This window comes from Myotis lucifugus, unplaced genomic scaffold (genome assembly GCF_000147115.1).
Source record: "Myotis lucifugus unplaced genomic scaffold, Myoluc2.0 scaffold_2479, whole genome shotgun sequence".
NCBI lineage: Eukaryota > Metazoa > Chordata > Mammalia > Chiroptera > Vespertilionidae > Myotis > Myotis lucifugus.
Window position 1 is genome coordinate 4,648 of NW_005873527.1, and position 18,467 is coordinate 23,114.

The following is an 18,467-nucleotide window of genomic DNA, read 5'->3' on the forward strand; positions in this document are numbered from 1 at the left end:
AAAATGGATGGCTCTGGAAGAGAGTGTGGCCTTGCTTTGGGAGTAGGGAATGAACGCTCCCCTGGGATGACAGGGGCAGGGGTGAGGGCTATGCAGGCCTCACTTCCTTGCATCATCTCCCCTAGGGTGGATGCCTTCTGAGCCCTGCCTGCTCCCCCAGGTCTCCTTCCTTTATTCTCTGCCTGGGCCCCAGATGCCCCCCAGAGTGATTTGCTAACTCTGGACACCCATGGCTTGTTCAGTCCACCTGGCCTGTGCGCCATATTAAGGGCAATTATCCTAAAAGCAACCGGAAACCAGAGGCAACCCTAGCAGGAACTGGCAGCGGTCAGACTAAGGTACTGGGATCTGATGGGTGAGATGAGGGAGGAGGAAGAGAAGGAGGTGTAATCAGAGCCTGGTCATCTGTCCACCTGCAGGCTTGTCTCTGCCAAAGCCTCTTGCACTGAATGGCCTGAGGAACAGGGTCCTTGTCCCCAGGAAATCTAGGTGGAGGTAAGAACCAGCTGGGAGGATTTTGTGGCCTCCCACATCCAGGGCCTGGCTCTTCCCCTTGGGCCCAGAAGTGGGAGGGTGCTCGAGCAGTGTAGCTGACAAATAAATACCAAGTGATTTTGAGGAAGCAGTTGATAGATCCACACAGGCCCCATGATGCTGGAGATGCTATTGCTGCCTTACCCCCTGCTGGGGCTGCTCCTGCTGACCCTGCTGGGGGCCGCCCTGCTGGGGGCCGCCCTGCTTTCCAGGCAGCGAGCTCCAGCACGGAACAAGATCCCCAGGGCACAGAGGCGCAGGGAGGTGGCGCTGCAGCAGATGGCAGCCCTGGCACAGCGTCTCCGGGAGCAGGTGAGTAGACTTCAATCCCTGAAGCCCCCAGCCTCAATCTCAACAGGTGGGTCCTACCTCAGGACACACCCCTCTCATGGCCTCATCCCCTTCAGAAGACAGAGAGCCTGGGGGGACAGTCCCCCATTCCAGCTCTATGCTAGATCTTTGTGTCACCGGTTCCTCCCCATTTATGTCCTTCGAGCCCTTGAGCTCAGGGGCAGTGTGTTTTCTCTGTTCTCCTAATGGCTCAGTAACATGGTGGTGTGCACTTGGGCTATTTGTTGAAATAAAATAAACTGATGGAGAAACTGGAGGCAGGGGGCCAGGCCTCTTTCAGCTCCAGATCACCCCCAAACCCCACTGAGACAGGAACCCTGGTCTACATATTCTCCCTCCGTCCACCACCCACTGGGTTTTGCATATGTTTGCTGAGCACCTGACAGATGCAAAACACAGGGGCGTCACTGGACATAGGCTCCTCCCGGGAAGTTATGTAACTTAAAAGAGGGTTTTGACAGCCCGGATGGGGTTATTTCAAGGCCATGTGACAGCCATTAGGACTGGGTTGGGATTTGCAGGTGAAGTAACTGAGCCCTGGCTGTGTCAGCAAAGCCCAGCTAGAGTGGTGGACAGAAGGGTGGGAAGGAGGGGCACGGAGACAAGCTCACACTGTGTTTGCATTCGCTGTATGGCCTGGAGGGTGTGACAGCCTCTTCTGGGCCATGGGCTCTCTGACTGCTCAAGGAAGGGTGGGCTCGCGGTAGCTTAGGTTCCCCAACTTTGGTTGATGGTGGTGGTCTTCCTTTGGACCCTGGGATCTGGGGTTGGCGAGAGCGCCTGAGGTACTGACCCCGTGATCTGGAGTTCCTGAGTGTCCTCTGCCGTCCCCGGACAGTGATTGATGGCCCCAGTGGGCAGCTTCTCTGCTGGAGCTGCTGCAGCTCCTGAGAATGTGTATTAATATTAATTGGGGCTAATTAGTTGGATGAATCAATCTGCCCCAAGAGAGCAGCTGCCCCTCCTTGGTTGATGGGAAGGAATTCGAGGCTAATGGGGTTGCTGTGGCGAGTCAGCATGATGGAGAGGGTTCCTGTGTGCGTGTGGTGACCCCAGCTGTGTACGGTGTTGGGTTTAGGTTCCTTTACTGCTAACACCGGGGCCTGCCTGTGTGTGCCTCCTGCTGGTGAGTTATTGTGTGCTGCTTGTGTTTGCTTCTCTGCCTGTGGTGTGTGTGTCTGGCTGGGTGTGTATGTGTTGTGTTACTGGTTTGGAGTGTATACATCTAGATATGTTTGGGTGTGAATGTTTGATTGAGTGAGTTTATGTGAGGTCATGTGTCTGATGTGAAAGGACATCTGGTTCTGTATGTGTCTGGACATCTGGATGGTATACGTGTGGCATCTGGAATATATACCTATTGTGCTGGGTACCTGGTGGGGCTTTGTGTGTCTGGTTGGCTGGGGGAGTGGAAAAGTTTGGGGTGAGGTCACCCATGGTGTCTCCAGCCTTCCCTCAAGGCTATAGGCGCTCTGTGCCTATTGTCTCCCCAACAAAGCTATCACAGGTCTGTCCTGGGCACCTCCCTAGTTGGGTCACTCCTCCGCCAGGGATACCCTCCAGGCCTCATATGTCCAGCTTTATGCCTCAGGGAAGTGGGAGGCTGAGACATAGGCAAACCCTCGTAGGGTTCAAACAGACCCAATTCAGTTCCGTTTAGCAAAATTTCACAGATGGCGCCTGGGGTCTTGTTTTCTGCTGAACTCTGGGTCAGAGATCTGATGTCTGACTCAGACTTGTCTTAAAGATGTTCTCACTCTGGGTGGGGTGTAGTGGAAACAGAGCTGTGCCAACCATAATGGGAAGCAACTCAACCAAATGTGGTGAAAGCCAGATGCCTATGGAGCTGTGGGACTTGGCAGGAGGGCTGATTTGCTCTTTTTGGAGTAGGTCATGTGGGGAAGGCTTCAAAGAGCTGAGCCTTGAAGGATGTATGGGAGTTTTCCAAAAGGAGGAAAGAACAGGGTAGGCGATGCCAAGCAGAGAAAAGCCTGAGATAAAGGATGCTTCTATAGAACACATAGGAAAGATCTGCAAGGTCCACTGGGGGAAGCAGACAAGCTGCTCATTCTGAAGGCTGCTTACCAGAGGCTCTGATCACTTCAGGGGGAAATTGGCTGCCCTGAGGGTTGATGGTTTTTACAATATTAAGCATATTTAGCCACCACTTTGGAAATATTAATAACAAATCAACATGCTAAAAACTTTGAAATATATTTTCTTTGATTTCAAACCATGATAGAAGGCAGCACCAGGTGAGTGTGGAGAAGGCAGATGTCCCCTGGGCTGTGGAACTGGGCAGGAGACGTGATTTGTTCTAAACTAAACTATATATTAAAACAGCTTAAAGTGATAGAAGTTGAGGCTCAATTCTTTCACCAAATGATTCTAACAATTTCAAATAATTACTTGATTTTTAAAAAAACTTGTGAAGGTCTTTTGATGTGGCTCTCATCTTTTGAAGGTGTCTCTCTTTCAAAGTTCTCCCAGTAACTGAGAGTCATTAGGTGACTGGAAACCTCATTAAGCAGAGACCCTTCCTTCTCCTCCTCCTCCTCCTCCTCCTCCTCATCTCCTTCCTCCTCCTCCTCATTCCCTTTCTCTTCCTCGTCCTCATTCTCCTCCTCCTCCTCCTCTTCCTCATCTCCTTCCTTGTCCTCGTCCTCATTCTCCTCATCCTCATTCTCCTCCTCCTCTTCTTCCTCTTCCTCCTTTTTTAGAAATAAGTGATAAAGATTAATTCATGGGTATGAAAACTGAAGATATAACTAGGCAAAAACCCAGAAATGTTTCTGAAGAAGAACAAAAAGTTGAGTTCTTATAGTAAAACTAGAGGCCAGTGCACGTAGGGTCCCTAGTGGCTCCCTCTTCTTCCTCTTCAGTAGAATCATTCTCTTCAGTAGAATCCCGGGCCCATTCCTACATTCTTAGCTCTATTATTGGTCCAGGATGGTTATCAGTCAGATGTCTAGTGATCTGGATGACTGATGGCAGGTGGTCTGGAAGATGCACACCAGGAGGTCTGGTTACACCCAGTGCTCTGGGTAATGATGTCAGGTTAATGTATTCATGAGTCCTGCAGAGATAATCAGGGGTTATCTGGAGATCTGATGTATGTCCAGGCACTGACGCAGGACTGGAAAATTCAGAAGTTTAAATTCCCAGGCTAATTAAAATGAGAAGAGAATCACTTCCTCAGCCTACTTGACTTTAGTATTTAGCAGCTTGACTATACTGAGTCCACTTTACCTCTTTGCTCTTTCCTCGGGACCTGGAGGAGAGATAGGACTGAGAAGCTAGAGGGGAGAGATGGCATCGGGTGTGGATCCCTGGTTGCCCAAGAACAGACAGCTCAGGTTACATAATTTGGCTTTCTGCCTACTTCCCCTGTTTACATTTTAGCAACTGAAATTCCACTCTCCCACAGGTTCTTCTTCCATTATTCTGCTTCTATCCCCTGACCTTCCAGGACCTCCTTTTGGTCCTCCAGCTCCAGCTGCCCTAACCCAGACTATCCAGTGACTCAGCAAAGGGGGAGGAGAGGGAAACTGGGGGAGGGGAGGGAAACTGGTTTCATTCCCTTTTTTTTTTTTGTCTCTGTTCACATTCATCTCTCAATAGAGTGGAGTAGACTGGAGGGCAAACTGGGCCTTCTGAGGACCAACCTTGCGGGTGGGCCAGCAGGGGCTTCCTGTCTCCAGCTGAGGGCACGTGTTAGTGTGTGTGCGGGTCACAGGTGTGTAGGAGCTGTGGGTTTTGGCAGGTGGGGTGGGACAGGAGATGTCATAGATGATGAAAATCACAGCAATGGAAAAAGAGGAGGAGATACCGGGAATGAGATGTGGAACCAGGCCTTATTAGGAAAGGGCAGAGTCAAGGAGCAGTGGTGGTGACTTGTCCTCCCCACCCAGCTCCTTTCAAGTTCCACTCCCACCCCACCACATCCTCTGCTATGCAGCATCGCCCTGGTCCTGGTCCTCGTCATCCCCATCTCTGACTGAGCCCTTCCTGCCGCCCTGCCTTTAAGGCTGCGTTCCCAACAGCTTCTCCTTGTTTCCCTGAGGTCACTGGAGGTCCTCCATATGGTGATTCAGGACTTGAGAAAGAACTGTCACCTCTCCCAGCACGCGACCCAGATTCCATGTCTCAATCTGGCTCTGGAATCACTGTAGGAAGCAGCTAGGGTGCGTCGAGTACCTCCTCAGAGCCCCCTGTCCCCCCGGCCCTCAGGTGGGGGTGGGGCCTGGCCATCAGGGCTGCAGCCATGGCCTCCCAGTCCTCTCCCCCAGAGCAGGGCCAGGACACGTTGTCAAAGTGCCAGAGGCTGCCCATCCTTGCTTGTCTGGAGTGCTGAGCCCTGGGCTCTGGGTCCCTGTGAGCCTCCTGTGCCTGCTCCTAGGCCTGCTGGTCTGACTCTCACGCAGTTCCTCCTCCTTGGCCCTTGGCTCACTCTCTAAGGAGCCACTGCTCTTCCTCCTGCCCTTATTCTGTGGGGGATGCGCAGCTCCCTTTGCCTCAGGCTGCTGCTGGCACTTCTGGGCATGTTCCCGGGCCAGGTGATCTGACCAGGCTAAGAAGGACTCGAGTTCCTGGGCCTCATGAGAAGCATCGTTTTGGAGCTGCCCATTGACCTGCTGCCACTCGTCTTCTAGTTCTCCCTGCAGCTTCTGTTTCCACTCGTTCTCCCTGTGCACCGCCTCTTCTTCCTCTTCAGTAGAATCCCGGGGGGGGGGGGGGGGGGTCCCTAGCCCAGAATTTGCCTATGAGTCTCCCATTCTTATTCTTTTATTTAAAAATTAAAATAAATATATTTTTATTGATTTCAGAGAGGAAGGGAGAGGGAGTGAGAGATAGACACATCAATGATGACAGAGAATCATTGATTGGCTGCCTCCTGTATGCACCACACTGGGGATTGAGCCCACAACCCAGGCATGTGCCCTGAATCGTGACCTCCTGGTTCATAGGTCAATGCTCAACCACTGAGCCACACTGACTGGGCTCTCCCTTCTTATTCCCATAGCAGGGGGACAGCGACTCAGTCTAAGCATCGGGTCCCAGTGTGTGGCGCCATTTTCCCGTGGCTGTCCTGGTGGGCAGGGTCAGGAGCTGAAGAAGCAGACAGAGGGCAGGGGCAACGTGGCAGGCACAGGCCCGGTGCAGGGAGGGGTGGGGGGAGAGAGGGGCTGCCTAGTATCTAATTTCTATATCAAGGCCTGGATGTCGCTGGAGGAGGGTGTGGGCCAGACAAGTACCTAAGGAAGCACACTGTCTAGGCACTAGCAGGGGGAAGTGGAAGTCTAAGCAGACTTCCAACGTGAATGATCTCATTCCCTGGGTTGAGTTCTTGCTCATTTTCTGCTGAACCAGTAGCAATTACACCCACAATTGCTAGCTCCCCAATGCCCTCTGAGATTTTACATAGTCAACATCTCTGTTGACAGTGAACTCATATATATTGTCATGAGGATCATATTAAATTACTTTGACCCTAATAGTACAGGCCTCAGTGAGAAGTTGTATAACATAGTTAAGAGTGCTGGACTGCCCTAACTGGTTTGGCTCAGTGGATAGAGCGTGGGCTTGCGGACTGAAGGGTCCCAGGTTCGATTCCGGTCAAGGGCTGCTGGAGTCCAACCCCAGCAGGTCCAGGGGTCCCCAAAGGTGTGGACGGAGTCTGCGAAGAAGGAATGACACGGAGACAGCGTTCAGTTGATCAGCAGCCTAGCCAGGATCTCTAGCCAAGTTCTGGTTAGGATCTCCAGCCAAGTTCTGGCTAGGTTCTCCAGCCAGGTTCTCCAGGTTCTCCAGACAGGTTGGATTGCCAAGTTCTGTTTAGGTTCTCCTGCCATGTTCTCTCGCTAGGTTCTCCAGCCTGGTTCTGCTGCCAGGTTCTTTTGCCATGTTCTCTCGCTAGGTTCTGTCTCTAGGTTCTGTGTGCTTTTGTCTTGTTACATCTGTATTTATACCAGTTGATTCCAATCCTATCAATCTCTATTCCAAAGGTTAGGGCGTTTCTTAACTCCATTCCAGGGAGTAAAGATTATGTAGCTTAAGGGTGATTGTTCGTAGTTAAAGTGATTAACTACCCGCCTGGCGCTTAGTTAAGGGGTTTTATTCCCTCCCTAACTTCAGGGGGAAATCCCTACCTGGGGAAACAACCTTTCTCGAAGAGGTGACCTTGGTTAAAACACATAGAGCTAAGAAGGTGAGCAGACATATTAAGAACAGTATGCCATATACACCAGGTCCCTTGAAACATATGCTGTGCAGATGTTTCTTCCCTGCAGCGACTGTGTCAAGCAGCAAGGATGGACTGGCTCCCAGCAAAGGGCATGTACCTTCGTTGCGGGCACAGAGTGCGCAAGAGGCAGCTGATCGATGTTTCTCTCTCATCGATGTTTCTAACTCTCTATCCCTCTCTACTCCTCTCTGTAAAAAATCAATAAAATATATTAAAAAAAAAAAAAAAGAGTGCTGGGCTGCCTGACTCTGACACTTACAGCTGTGGACAAAAGTAGGTTTATTGTTGTGAGTATGTCAACAAAGTTTACTCTTGTATTATTATCTACTACTGTAATTATTATATAACTTCCTCATATCTACAATGGGGATGATGATTAGAATAATACTATTCAATAATAGTAATTATAATAATAGTATAATTATAATCACTCAAGGATGATTATAAATATAGTATTGAATAATAGTAAACATTCAATAAATGTTTACAGTGGTGCCTGGGTACCTAAGCACTATCTACTAGTACAGTGGTTGGCAAACTCATTAGTCAACAGAGCCAAATATCAACAGTACAACGATTGAAATTTCTTTTGAGAGCCAAATTTTTTAAAGTTAAACTATATAGGTAGGTATATTGTTATTAACTTAATTAGGGTACTCCTAAGCTGGCCTTTGCTAAAAACGTCCTCAATCTGATTGAGGTACATTCGCTGAGGTCGACCCTTTCCAACTCTCCCATCCACACTCATCTTGTATACTTGTTTTGTCTATCTGCTTTCGTTCATCCTCTCTATATGTCCACCCCCCACTTCTTCTATCACCACTTCTTCAAAATAGGCTCACCCAGGCCGAAAACCGACTTCTGCGCACGGGCCACGAAGTTTCAATCGCACTGTATGTATACGCCCGCACGTGGTATTTTGTGGAAGAGCCACACTCAGGGGGCCAAGTGGCTTGTGAGCCGCGGTTTGCCAACCACTGTACTAGTATGTGATAATTCTCACTTTCGTAATCAAACTGTTGTCTTTGATGAGTGGTCATTTGGTGAGTCAATGAATTTGATCTATCACATGGAAGTGACACTTAACAAGGTTGGTTGAAAAGGTGTGGTTGGGCCTCCCCCATCCTCTCCAGGTCACAGTCCCAGCAGACAGACACCTGCAGGGGCCCTCAATAGGATCTGGTGGTTTGCTCTCTCCACCTCTCCTCAGCTCTCTGAAAAGCTGCCACTTTGCCCTAGCTGGTTTGACTCAGTGGATAGAGCATCTCCCTACAGACTGAAAGGTCCTGGGTTTGATTCTGATCAAAGGCACATGCCTGGGTTGTGGGTTCAATCCCCAGTAGGGGGCATGCAGGAGGCAGCCAATCAATGATTCTCTCTCATCATTGATGTTTCTATCTCTCTCTCTCCCTCTCACTTCCTCTCTGAAATCAAATTTTATATATACATATATATCCTATATAATAAAAGAGAAACATGCAAATTAATCATCCCTCTGCTGTGCTCAAGCCACGCCCACAAGCCAATCAGGAGCGAGTATGCAAATTAACCAACTAAGATGGCGGCGGCAACCGAGCTGGAGTGAGCAGGAGGCTTGGGTTGCCCCCGGTGATGGAGGAAGACAAGATACCCGCCTGCCCTGGCTGGCCCTCGGCTCTGCTCAAGGCTACAAAATTTCAATTATAGAAGATAAATAAATCCCAGATACCTGCTTCCAGCCAGCTATGGCCTCTGCTCAAGGAGGGGCTGGGAACCTGGGTTTCCAGGAGCAACCCAGGCTTCCAGCCAGACCTGGGCTCTGCTCAAGACTACAAAGTTTCAATTATAGAAGATAAATAAATCCCAGAAAAAAAGAAAAGAAAAAATAGAGAGGCTGGGAGCTTGGGTCGCCGGGTGGCATGGCCAGCCTGAAAACGGCCCTCAGCCCCTCACCCAGGCTGGCCAGGCACCCCAGTGGGGACCCCCACCCTGAAGGGGGTGTGACCAGCCTGAAAATGGCCCTCAGCCCCTCACCCAGGCTGGCCAGGCACCCCAGTGGGGACCCCCACCCTGAAGGTGGTGACACCCTTCAAGGCAAACCAGCCAGCCTCCACCCATGCACCAGGCCTCTATCCTATATAATAAAAGGGATCTGGGACACCCTTCAAGGCAAACCAGCCAGCCTCCACCCATGCACCAGGCCTCTATCCTATATAATAAAAGGGTAATATGCAAATTGACCCTAACAGCAGAACAACTGGGAATGACTGGTCACTATGACCCACACTGACCACCAGGGAGCAGATGCTCAATGCAGGAGCTGCCCCGTGGTGGTCAGTGCACTCCCACAGGGGGAGCTCTGCTCAACCACAAGCGAGGCTGATGGCTGCCAGCACAGCGGTGGTGGCGGGGGCCTCTCCCTCCTCCTCAGCAGCGCTAAGGATGTCCAACTGCAGCTTAGGCCTGCTCCCCGCTGGCAAGTGGACATCCCCCGAGGGCTCCCAGGCTGCCAGAGGGATGTCTGACTGCCAGCATAGGCCCAATCCCCCGGGAGCAGGCCTAAGCCAGCAGGTGGACATCCCCCGAGGGGTCCCAGACTGTGAGAGGGCACAGGCCGGGCTGAGGGACACACCCCAAGTGCACACATTTTTGTGCACCGGGCCTCTAGTGTCTATATGTGTGTGTGTGTGTGTGTGTGTGTGTGTGTGTGTGTGTGTGTATATTGCCACTTTCACCAGTGGCCATGTAAGGACAACTGCCAGGGAGTTCTAGCCTCAGAGTTTTAGATGACACTGGGTACTTGCCCACAGGGATGCCACCAGGGCTATCATCTCTCTAGTAGATATGTAATTTAACCTTCAGTATTGGTGGTGAGCCTGTGGACTGGCAGTGAGTGATGGGGTGGTCCCTGGTGGGTCCTATTGAAAATCCTTAGGGCTGGGGAGAAGGCCAAGGGGTGGTCACAGGCTGACCCTCCACAGTCCCTGAGGGAATCAGAGGTTGTGCCTGGAGGGCCCCCATGGGCTGAGCATTAACCCTTTACTGCTGGACTGTGAGGAGTCCCAGCGGAGGGCCTGAAGCAGCTGGGGTGGTGGTATGCTCAGGGGAGTGAGTTTTTGCTAAGTGACTCAAAAGGATTTCAATATTTTAGCCACAGTGCAGCTGTGGGGATGCATGCTAACTGAATGCCCACCCTGTCCATGCCTGGGCCTTCCTGAAAGTCCTTGTGGCACACAGGCTGAGGAGTTATATTTAAAAAAATAATTTTTCATTTTTCAATTACAGTTGATATACAATATTATATTTGCAGGCATACAAACCAGTGATTAGACATTTATATATCTTTCAAAGTGATCACCCTGATAAATCTAGTACCCATCTGACACCATACAGTTATTGACTATATTCCCTGTGCTGTAACCTTACATCCCTCTGACTATTTTGTAACTACAAATTTGCACTTCTTTATCCTTTCATATTTTTCACCCAGCCCCCCAAATCCTTTTCTATCTGGCAACTGTCAAAATGTTCTCTGGATCTATGAGTCTGTTTCTGTTCTGCTTGCTTATTTTGTTTTTTAGATTCCACATGTAAGTAGAATCATATGGAATTTGTCTTTGTCTGACTTATTTCACTCAGCACAGTACCCTCGAGGTTCATCATGTTGTTGCAGATGGCAAGATTTCATTCTTTTTTATGCCTGAGTCATATTCCATTGTATATATGCACCACTTCTTTTTTATCCATTCATGTATTGCTGGAATTTACTAGTAGGTTGCTTCTATTTCTTGGCTATTCTAAATAATGCTGCAATGAATGTATAGACGCATATGTCTTTTCGATTTAGTTTTTTGGGTTTCTTCAGACAAATACTCATAATTGGAATTACTGGGCCCTTCTTTGTCTCTTGTTTTAAGCTCTATTTTGTCTGATATAAGTATTGCTACCCCAGCTTTGTTGTTTTTTTTCCATTTTCATGGAAAATATTTTCCATCCCTTTACTTTCAGTCATGTGTGTCTTTTGATCTGAAGTGATTCTTGTAGACAGCATATGTAGAGGTCATGTTTTGTTATCCATTCAGCCACTGTATGTCTTGATTGGAGCATTTAATCCATTTGAATTTAAAGTAATTGTTGATAGGTATGTATTTATAGCCATTTTATGTTTCATATTTTTTATCTTTTCTTTTTTCTTTTTCATCTTAAGAAGACCCTTAAACATTTCTTGTAATACTACTTTGGTAATAAACACCTTGAGCTTTTTTTTTCCTGTCATAAACTGTTTATTAGCTAAGACTTTTACAAACATTACTTATATTAGAGGTAACAATGGAGCTGGAGAGTATTATACACCCAAGCTGCATGGCAAGAACCACCAATAATGTGGTGGGAGTTGTGGCCTTTCTAAGGCAGGGCTCTTGCAGCCTGAAGATGTCAGCCCTCCCACCTCCCTGTGCTAGTGGGCTGGTGTGGTGATCCATTGGGTGCCAGGATTCCTTCTGATAGCCTTATGGAATGAAATAAGGATAACCTCAAAGAATTTGTACACGTGGAATCTTTACCAACCCAGTAAGAACCCAGGTCTCTTAGAGCCCCACAGTGGCATCCAGCTTGCTCACTCCTCAGCAGGAGGCTGAAGGTTTTGAGAAAACTTTAGCTGGTTAACACCATGATGGAAAGGCTTGCTGTGGTCACACCCTTAGGAACTGGGTGTTTGAGGCCACCATGACTCACATGACATAACCTGCTTGGCCTTGTATCACAGCCTGCATGCTTTATCAGGCTGAGTGGGGTGGGGCTGGGGGCCTGTGGAGTGCAGAGAGCTGACAGTACTGCCAGCAGCACACCCTGAGAAAAAAGTATGTTACATAGGACTGCTTCTTCTTCCATAGATCCTGGATGCACTTGTAAAAGCCCATCCTGCTTACCCGATGGCTGTAGCCTCCTTTTGCCTTTTCTTGTCTGGGAAGCTCTTCATCTGTCCTTCAGTTCTAAGTGATAGCTTTGCTGGGTAGAGAAATCTTAGTTGTAGGTCCTTGCTTTCATCATCTTGAATATTTTGTGCCAATCCCATCTGGCCTGCAAAGTTTCTGTGGAGAAATCAGCTGACAGCTTTATGGGAGCTCCCTGGTAGGTAACTAACTGCTTTTCTCTTACTGCTTTTAAGATTCTCTCTTTGCTCAGCCAGTGTGGATTAGTGGTTGAGCATTGACCTATGAACCAGGAGGTCATGGTTCGATTCCCAGTCAAGACACATGCCTGGAACTCAGGCTCCATTCCCAGAAGGGGGGCATGCAGGAGGCAGCTGATTAATGGTTCTCTCTTATCATTGATGTTTCTATCTCTCTCTTCCTCAACCTTCTTATCTCTGAAATTAATAAAAACATATTTAAAAAAAAATTCTCTCTTTGTCTTTAACCTTTTGCATTTTAATTATGATGTGTCTTGTTGTAGGCCTCTTTGGGTTCATCTTGTTTGGGACTTTCTGTGCTTCCTTGACTTTTTTTTTTTTGTTTCTGTCTCTCAATTCACATTTTTTATTTTTATTTATTTATTTATTTATTTAAATAATTAAATCTTTATTGTTCAGATTATTACATTTGTTCCTCTTTTTCCCTCCCATAACTCCCCTCCTCCCAGTTCCCACCCCACCCTCCGCCCTCACTCCCCACCCACTGTCCTCATCCAAAGGTGCATGATTTTTGTCCAGTCTCTTCCCATATCTCCCACACCCCTTTCCCCCCCAAGTATAGTCAGTCCATTCCCTTTCTATGCCCCTGATTCTATTATAATCACCAGTTCATTCTGTTCATCAGATTATTTATTCACTTGATTCTTAGATTCACTTGTTGATAGATGCATATTTGTTGTTCATAATTTGTATCTTTACCTTTTTCTTCTTCTTCCTCTTCTTAAAGGATACCTTTCAGCATTTCATATAATACTGGTTTGGTGGTGATGAACTCCTTTAGCTTTTCCTTATCTGTGAAGCTCTTTATCTGACCTTCAATTCTGAATGATAGCTTTGCTGGAAAAAGTACTCTTGGTTGTAGGTTCTTGGTATTCATCACTTTGAATATTTCTTGCCACTCCCTTCTGGCCTGCAAAGTTTCTGTTGAAAAATCAGCTGACAGTCGTATGGGTATTCCCTTGTAGGTAACTGAGTTTCTTTCTCTTGCTGCTTTTAAGATTCTCTCTTTGTCTTTTGCTCTTGGCATTTTAATTATGATGTGTCTTGGTGTGGTCCTCTTTGGATTCCTTTTGTTTGGGGTTCTCTGTGCTTCCTGGACCTGTAAGTCTATTTCTTTCACCAGGTAGGGGAAGTTTTCTGCCATTATTTCTTCAAATAGGTTTTCAATATCTTGCTCTCTCTCATCTTCTGGCACCCCTATAATTCTGATGTTGGTATGCTTGTAGTTGTCCCAGAGGCTCCTTAGACTATCTTCACACTTTCGGATTCTTTTTTCATTTTGCTTTTCCGGTTAGGTGTTTTTTGCTTCTTCGCATTTCAAATCTTTGACTAGATTCTTGCGCTCCTCTGGTCTGCTGTTGGGAGTCTGTATAATATTCTTTATTTCAGTCAGTGTATGCTTAATTTCTATTTGGTCCTTTATCACACCATCGAGGGTCTCATTAGATTTCCTGTACAGCTCATCAAGTTTATCGACAGATTCTAGAAGCCTCTTGAGAGACCTCAAAAGTGTGGTTTTGAATTCTATATCCAGTAGCCTGCTTTCCTCCGGTTCTGTCCTTTGTGTCCTGTTTCTTTGTCTCGGCATTTTTTATTCTTCGCTGTGTCAATAGAGTGGCTTTCCGCGTTAAGTGTCCCAATTACCTGAGGTAGACACTCTTGGTGCACCCCCTTGTGGTCTCTGTGAGCAGTCTTGTTGTAGTCAAGCCTTGATTGTTGTAGGTAATTACTATTTGACCTCCAGGCCAACTGGCTGTGAGAATCAGTTGTGTCTGCAGTGGGAGAACTTCTGTCCTCTAGGGAGGTGCTAATCTAGCCTTTGCCTGAGGCTATCCCGCAAATGCCTCTGTGCAAGGCTTGGGCGTGGCGGGTCCCAGGGGATCAACAGGGCAGGCGGAGCAAGCAGTTATGGCTGTTCTCAGTCCCGTCCCCAGAGGCTCTGCCTCTCAGTGTCCCAGCAACCGCTGCAAACCTCGGAAAGAAAGCTGCCCTAGAGTTCCGACCGATGCCAGACAGTCCCACTTCTCCCGTTTGAGTCTGGGTCCCTAGAGACTCGCCCAGAACTGGAGCTCAGAGCCTGAGACTCTCTCCCGATTGAAACAGACAACCGCGCCCTCAGCTGCCAGCCCGATCCACCCGCACCTCCGCACCTTAGTATTTCACTTCCTCACTGCGCCTCCTCTGAGTCTCGGTATGCTTTTCTCTTTCCTTCTAGTTGTGGAATTTCCACTCAGCCAGCCTTCCTGTGGTTCTGGGTGATGTTCATTCCGTCTTTTAGGTGTATTTTTGAAGCGGTTGTGCAAGGCAGCCATCTCCGGTGTTTACCTATGCCGCCATCTTGGTTTCTCCCCTAAATTCCAAAGAGAGAATTTTAAAAGCAGCAAGAGAAAAGCAATTAGTTACCTACAAGGGAGCTTTCATAAGACTGTCGGTTGATTTCATAACAGAAACTTTGCAGGCCAGAAGATATTGGCAAGAAATATTCAAAGTGATAAAAAACAAGGACCTACACCAAGATTACTCTACCTAGCAAAGCTATCAGTTAGAATTGAAAGACAGATAAGGAGCTTCCCAGATAAGAAAAAGCTAAAGGAGTTCATTATCACAAATAAGTATTACAAGAAATGTTAACGGGTCTTCTTGAAGAATAAGAATAAGAATAGGAGGAAGAAGAAGGAGAAGGAGAAGGAGAAGGAGAAGGAGAAGGAGAAGGAATGAAAAAAGATAAGCAATAAAATGGCAATAAATACATATCTATCAATTGAATCTAAAAAAAAGCAACAACAAAATAAAAGAACAAGCAGAACAGAAACAGACTCAATAGGTACAGAGAACATTTTGATGACTGCCAGGTGGGGGTGGGGTTGGGGGATGGGTGAAAAAGGTGAAGGGATTAGTAAGTACAAATTGGTAGTTACAGAATAGTCAAGGTGGTATAAAGTGCAGCATAGGGAATATAGTCAATAATATTCTATTAACTATGTATGGTATCAGATAAGTGCAAGATATATCGGGATGATTATTTAGTAAATTATGTAATGCCAACGTAAGAAGTGTCCAAACCTGTAAGAATTTTTATGACTTTATTTGAGCCAAACTGACGACAATTGCTGGGAAGCAAAATCTCAATAGATTGAGAAAATGCTCCAGAGAATGACAGTTTTGCATCCTATTTTATACATTACAATCAAAAGAGGAGGCATAAGGAGGGTTTTATAAAATTCATTGGTGATAGATTAGGGAGGTGGGAGAAAGCAAAGTGGGAAAATCTACGGGATTGGATAAAAAACGTTAAATGAAGAGACACATACTTCTCACATTGGTGGGTAGAGGACAGTTAATAATTAACATTTATAGCACATAGAGTGGTATATATTTTTTAAAATTTTTTATTAGTTAAGGTATTACAAATGTGTCCTCATCCCCCCCATTAACCCCCATCCTCCCTACCCCCCCCCCCCCCACCACACACACACATAGAGTGGTATTCGGGGAACAAGATAACAATGAGGGAACAAGATACCCTGACCTTGGGCTCTGGTGGGAGATTGTGCCTTGAGGAGCCTGGGGAAAAAAGGATAACCCAGACATTGAAAGGGTACGTTATCTTAGATGCAAAAAAGACAATAGACAGGCTCTTTTAAGGGAAAGAGCCCCTTTTTGTCAAGGAATATATGGGGCCTGGAATTTACAACCCTCTCAGCCTCGCTTTCATTTAAGAAGTTTTAATTTCCAGACCATAGAGCCAGTAGAGCAGCGGTTCTCAACCTGTGAGTCTCGACCCCAGAAAAGTTGAGAACCACTGGGAGGGTAATGGTGAAGATATAGATGACATGGGTTAAAGTCCAGGCTCCCTTACCTTGTGCAAGAGAGTAACCTCTCTGTGAGTCAGTTGTCTTCACTGGTGAAATGGAAATGATAAGAATGCCTGTCCAAGGGTTTTTGTGAGGACTTAACGAATTGGTGCATGCAAAGTATTTGAAGATGAACACATTGGTGTATCTGAAGATGAACACATGCTATATGCTTATTTTGAAAGCCTTATAAACCACACTGACGAGAATGGTGTTGTAACTTTATTCTGAGGGCAGTTGGGACCTATGATCAGATTTAGGTTATATAAGATCTTAAAAGGATCACCCAGGTTGTAGTGAAGAGGTTGAGCTGGAGGGGAAGAACTTGAGGCAGAGGGTCCAATGAGGAGGCTGTTGAGAAAACTGAGAAACACAGAAGGTTCTAGGCAGGAAGGAGGCTATGGAGTCAGAGGTGGGAGATATGAAGGAGGCAAGAACACCTATTGGCAGTATGTATTGCTAAGGGAGTGGTCACGGGGGTCCTCCTGCCTCCGTGGGGGGATGACTCAGCAAGCGTGTGGATCCAGGCTCTGCCACTTACTAGCTGTGTGTCCTTGGGCAAACAGTGCTCTCTCTCTGTCCCTCAGGGTCTTGACTGGGGCTGAGGACTAAGGGAAGACAACTTTGCCTTCCTGAGTGCCTGCTATGTTCTAGGGCCTTGTCATGGAGTCTTGAGGGGGTAGTGTTAGGCTTTCCATCATTCCCTGAAGGACCCAGCTCAGAGCAGGTGGGGGGCCTGTCTGTGGTCATCCTACATGACTGACTAATGATTGACTTCTAGTCCTTTCCTCTCTGAGGACACCTAGGCCATGGCAGGGGAAGGGGCCCACCCTGGGTTATCCAGTTGAGCCATAACTAGAAGCCTGTTGCGCGCTTTCCTGCCAATCATGCTAGACTCTTGTCCTTTCCCAAGGTCAGATCAGCAGGGATGGGAGGACTAAATAAGAAGGAAATGTGGGATGCTGGATTGCTCCCCTGAAGGCAAATCACACAAAGCTGAACCTCATTTCCATAACCCCTGAGTCTCAAGATATGCATATAATGTCACTTCCGCTCCACTTGTGCCCCTTCTGAATAGCAACACTAGGGGTCAGACTCTCCCTGGGCTGGGCATTGGGGAGGCAGAGACAGAAGGGAATATCTGTTTCTTGTAGGTCTTTCATGCCACCCTGGAGACAGACCAATAAATGTTTTTAATGCTAAGGGTGAGGACAGGGATAGATATGTACTGAGCACATGTACATGTGTACAATGGAGTGTATGGGGAGTGATGTGGAGTGTGTGGCAGTGGGCCTGAATGGATCAGTCTTTGATATCTGTCCTTCCCACCTCATTTCCACAGGAGCCAGGCCTGGACCCCAAGCCCATCCTGGCGTTGCCCCTGGTGGAGCTGGCTCAGAAGCTGCAGGCGGAAGAGCTGAGTCTGGAGAGTGTCCTCTGTAGCTACTTAGAGGAGGTGGGGGTTAGGGGTCAGGGTCAGGACTTAAACCTGCCTCTGGGCTGGAGTGGGGATGGAGGGAGGGGCTGTGGTGACTGAATGTCCTGTCCCTGGCCTCACTGTGAGCCCTTATCTGGTTTCCCTCAATGTTGCTCAGGCGCTGAAGGTGCACCAGGAGGTGAACTGCCTGACAGATTTCCTGGAAGAATGTGAGGAACAACTGCAGGCATTGAAGAAGCTCAAGAAGAGTGAGAGAGGCCTTCTCTATGGGGTCCCCATGAGTCTCAAGGACCCCTATGACTGCATGGTGAGTCCTGGGGTGTATATTCTCAGGTGTACATGTATGTGTGGGTGCACACATGCCACTGAGCCTGTGAATATCTGAGTGTGTGACATGGGCAAGTTACTTAGTCCAGGATGCACAGCTGGAAAGTGGCCAATGGAGACTGAACCCAGCAGCGGGTTCAAACCGAAGCCCAAACTCTTAACCACCATGTTCTTCTGCCACCTGTGATTCCACCTAAGGTGCTGCACTGTCTCAGAGGGTGTGAGAGTGGATGTGGGTGGGGGTCGAATGGGGAAGAGTCTGTTCACTGTAACTACCCTGACCCCCAAGGACTGGAGTTTATGTCACTTCCCTGCAGGGCCATGACTCTACGTGTGGCCTGGCACAGTTCCTGGAGAAGCCAGCGGCCAAGGACGGGGTCCTTGTGAAAGTGCTGAAGGCCCAGGGGGCCATTCCCTTCGTTAAGACCAACATACCCCAGTCAATGCTCAGGTCTCTGAAGTGGGCAGGCTGGGACCGGGGCTGGGGCTGGGGCCGGGGCTGGGGCTGGGGCTGGGGCCGGGGCCAGGCCGGGGCTGGGGCTGGGCTGG

The 18,467-nt window shown here is 48.0% G+C and overlaps 1 protein-coding gene and 1 pseudogene across 1 annotated transcript; one reads left to right on the top strand and one right to left on the bottom strand.

Annotated features, from left to right (window-relative positions):
• Positions 1–379: 379 nt before the first annotated feature.
• Positions 380–18,369, top strand: LOC102425128 (vitamin D3 hydroxylase-associated protein-like; the record flags this gene model as incomplete). Its single annotated transcript, XM_006108493.2, has 4 exons — positions 380–846; positions 17,496–17,609; positions 17,749–17,898; positions 18,236–18,369. Coding segments are annotated over exons 1-4 (596 nt in total), but the record flags the coding sequence as incomplete, so codon positions are not given.
• LOC111824576 lies at positions 4,950–10,771 on the bottom strand (annotated as a pseudogene).
• Positions 18,370–18,467: the final 98 nt, after the last annotated feature.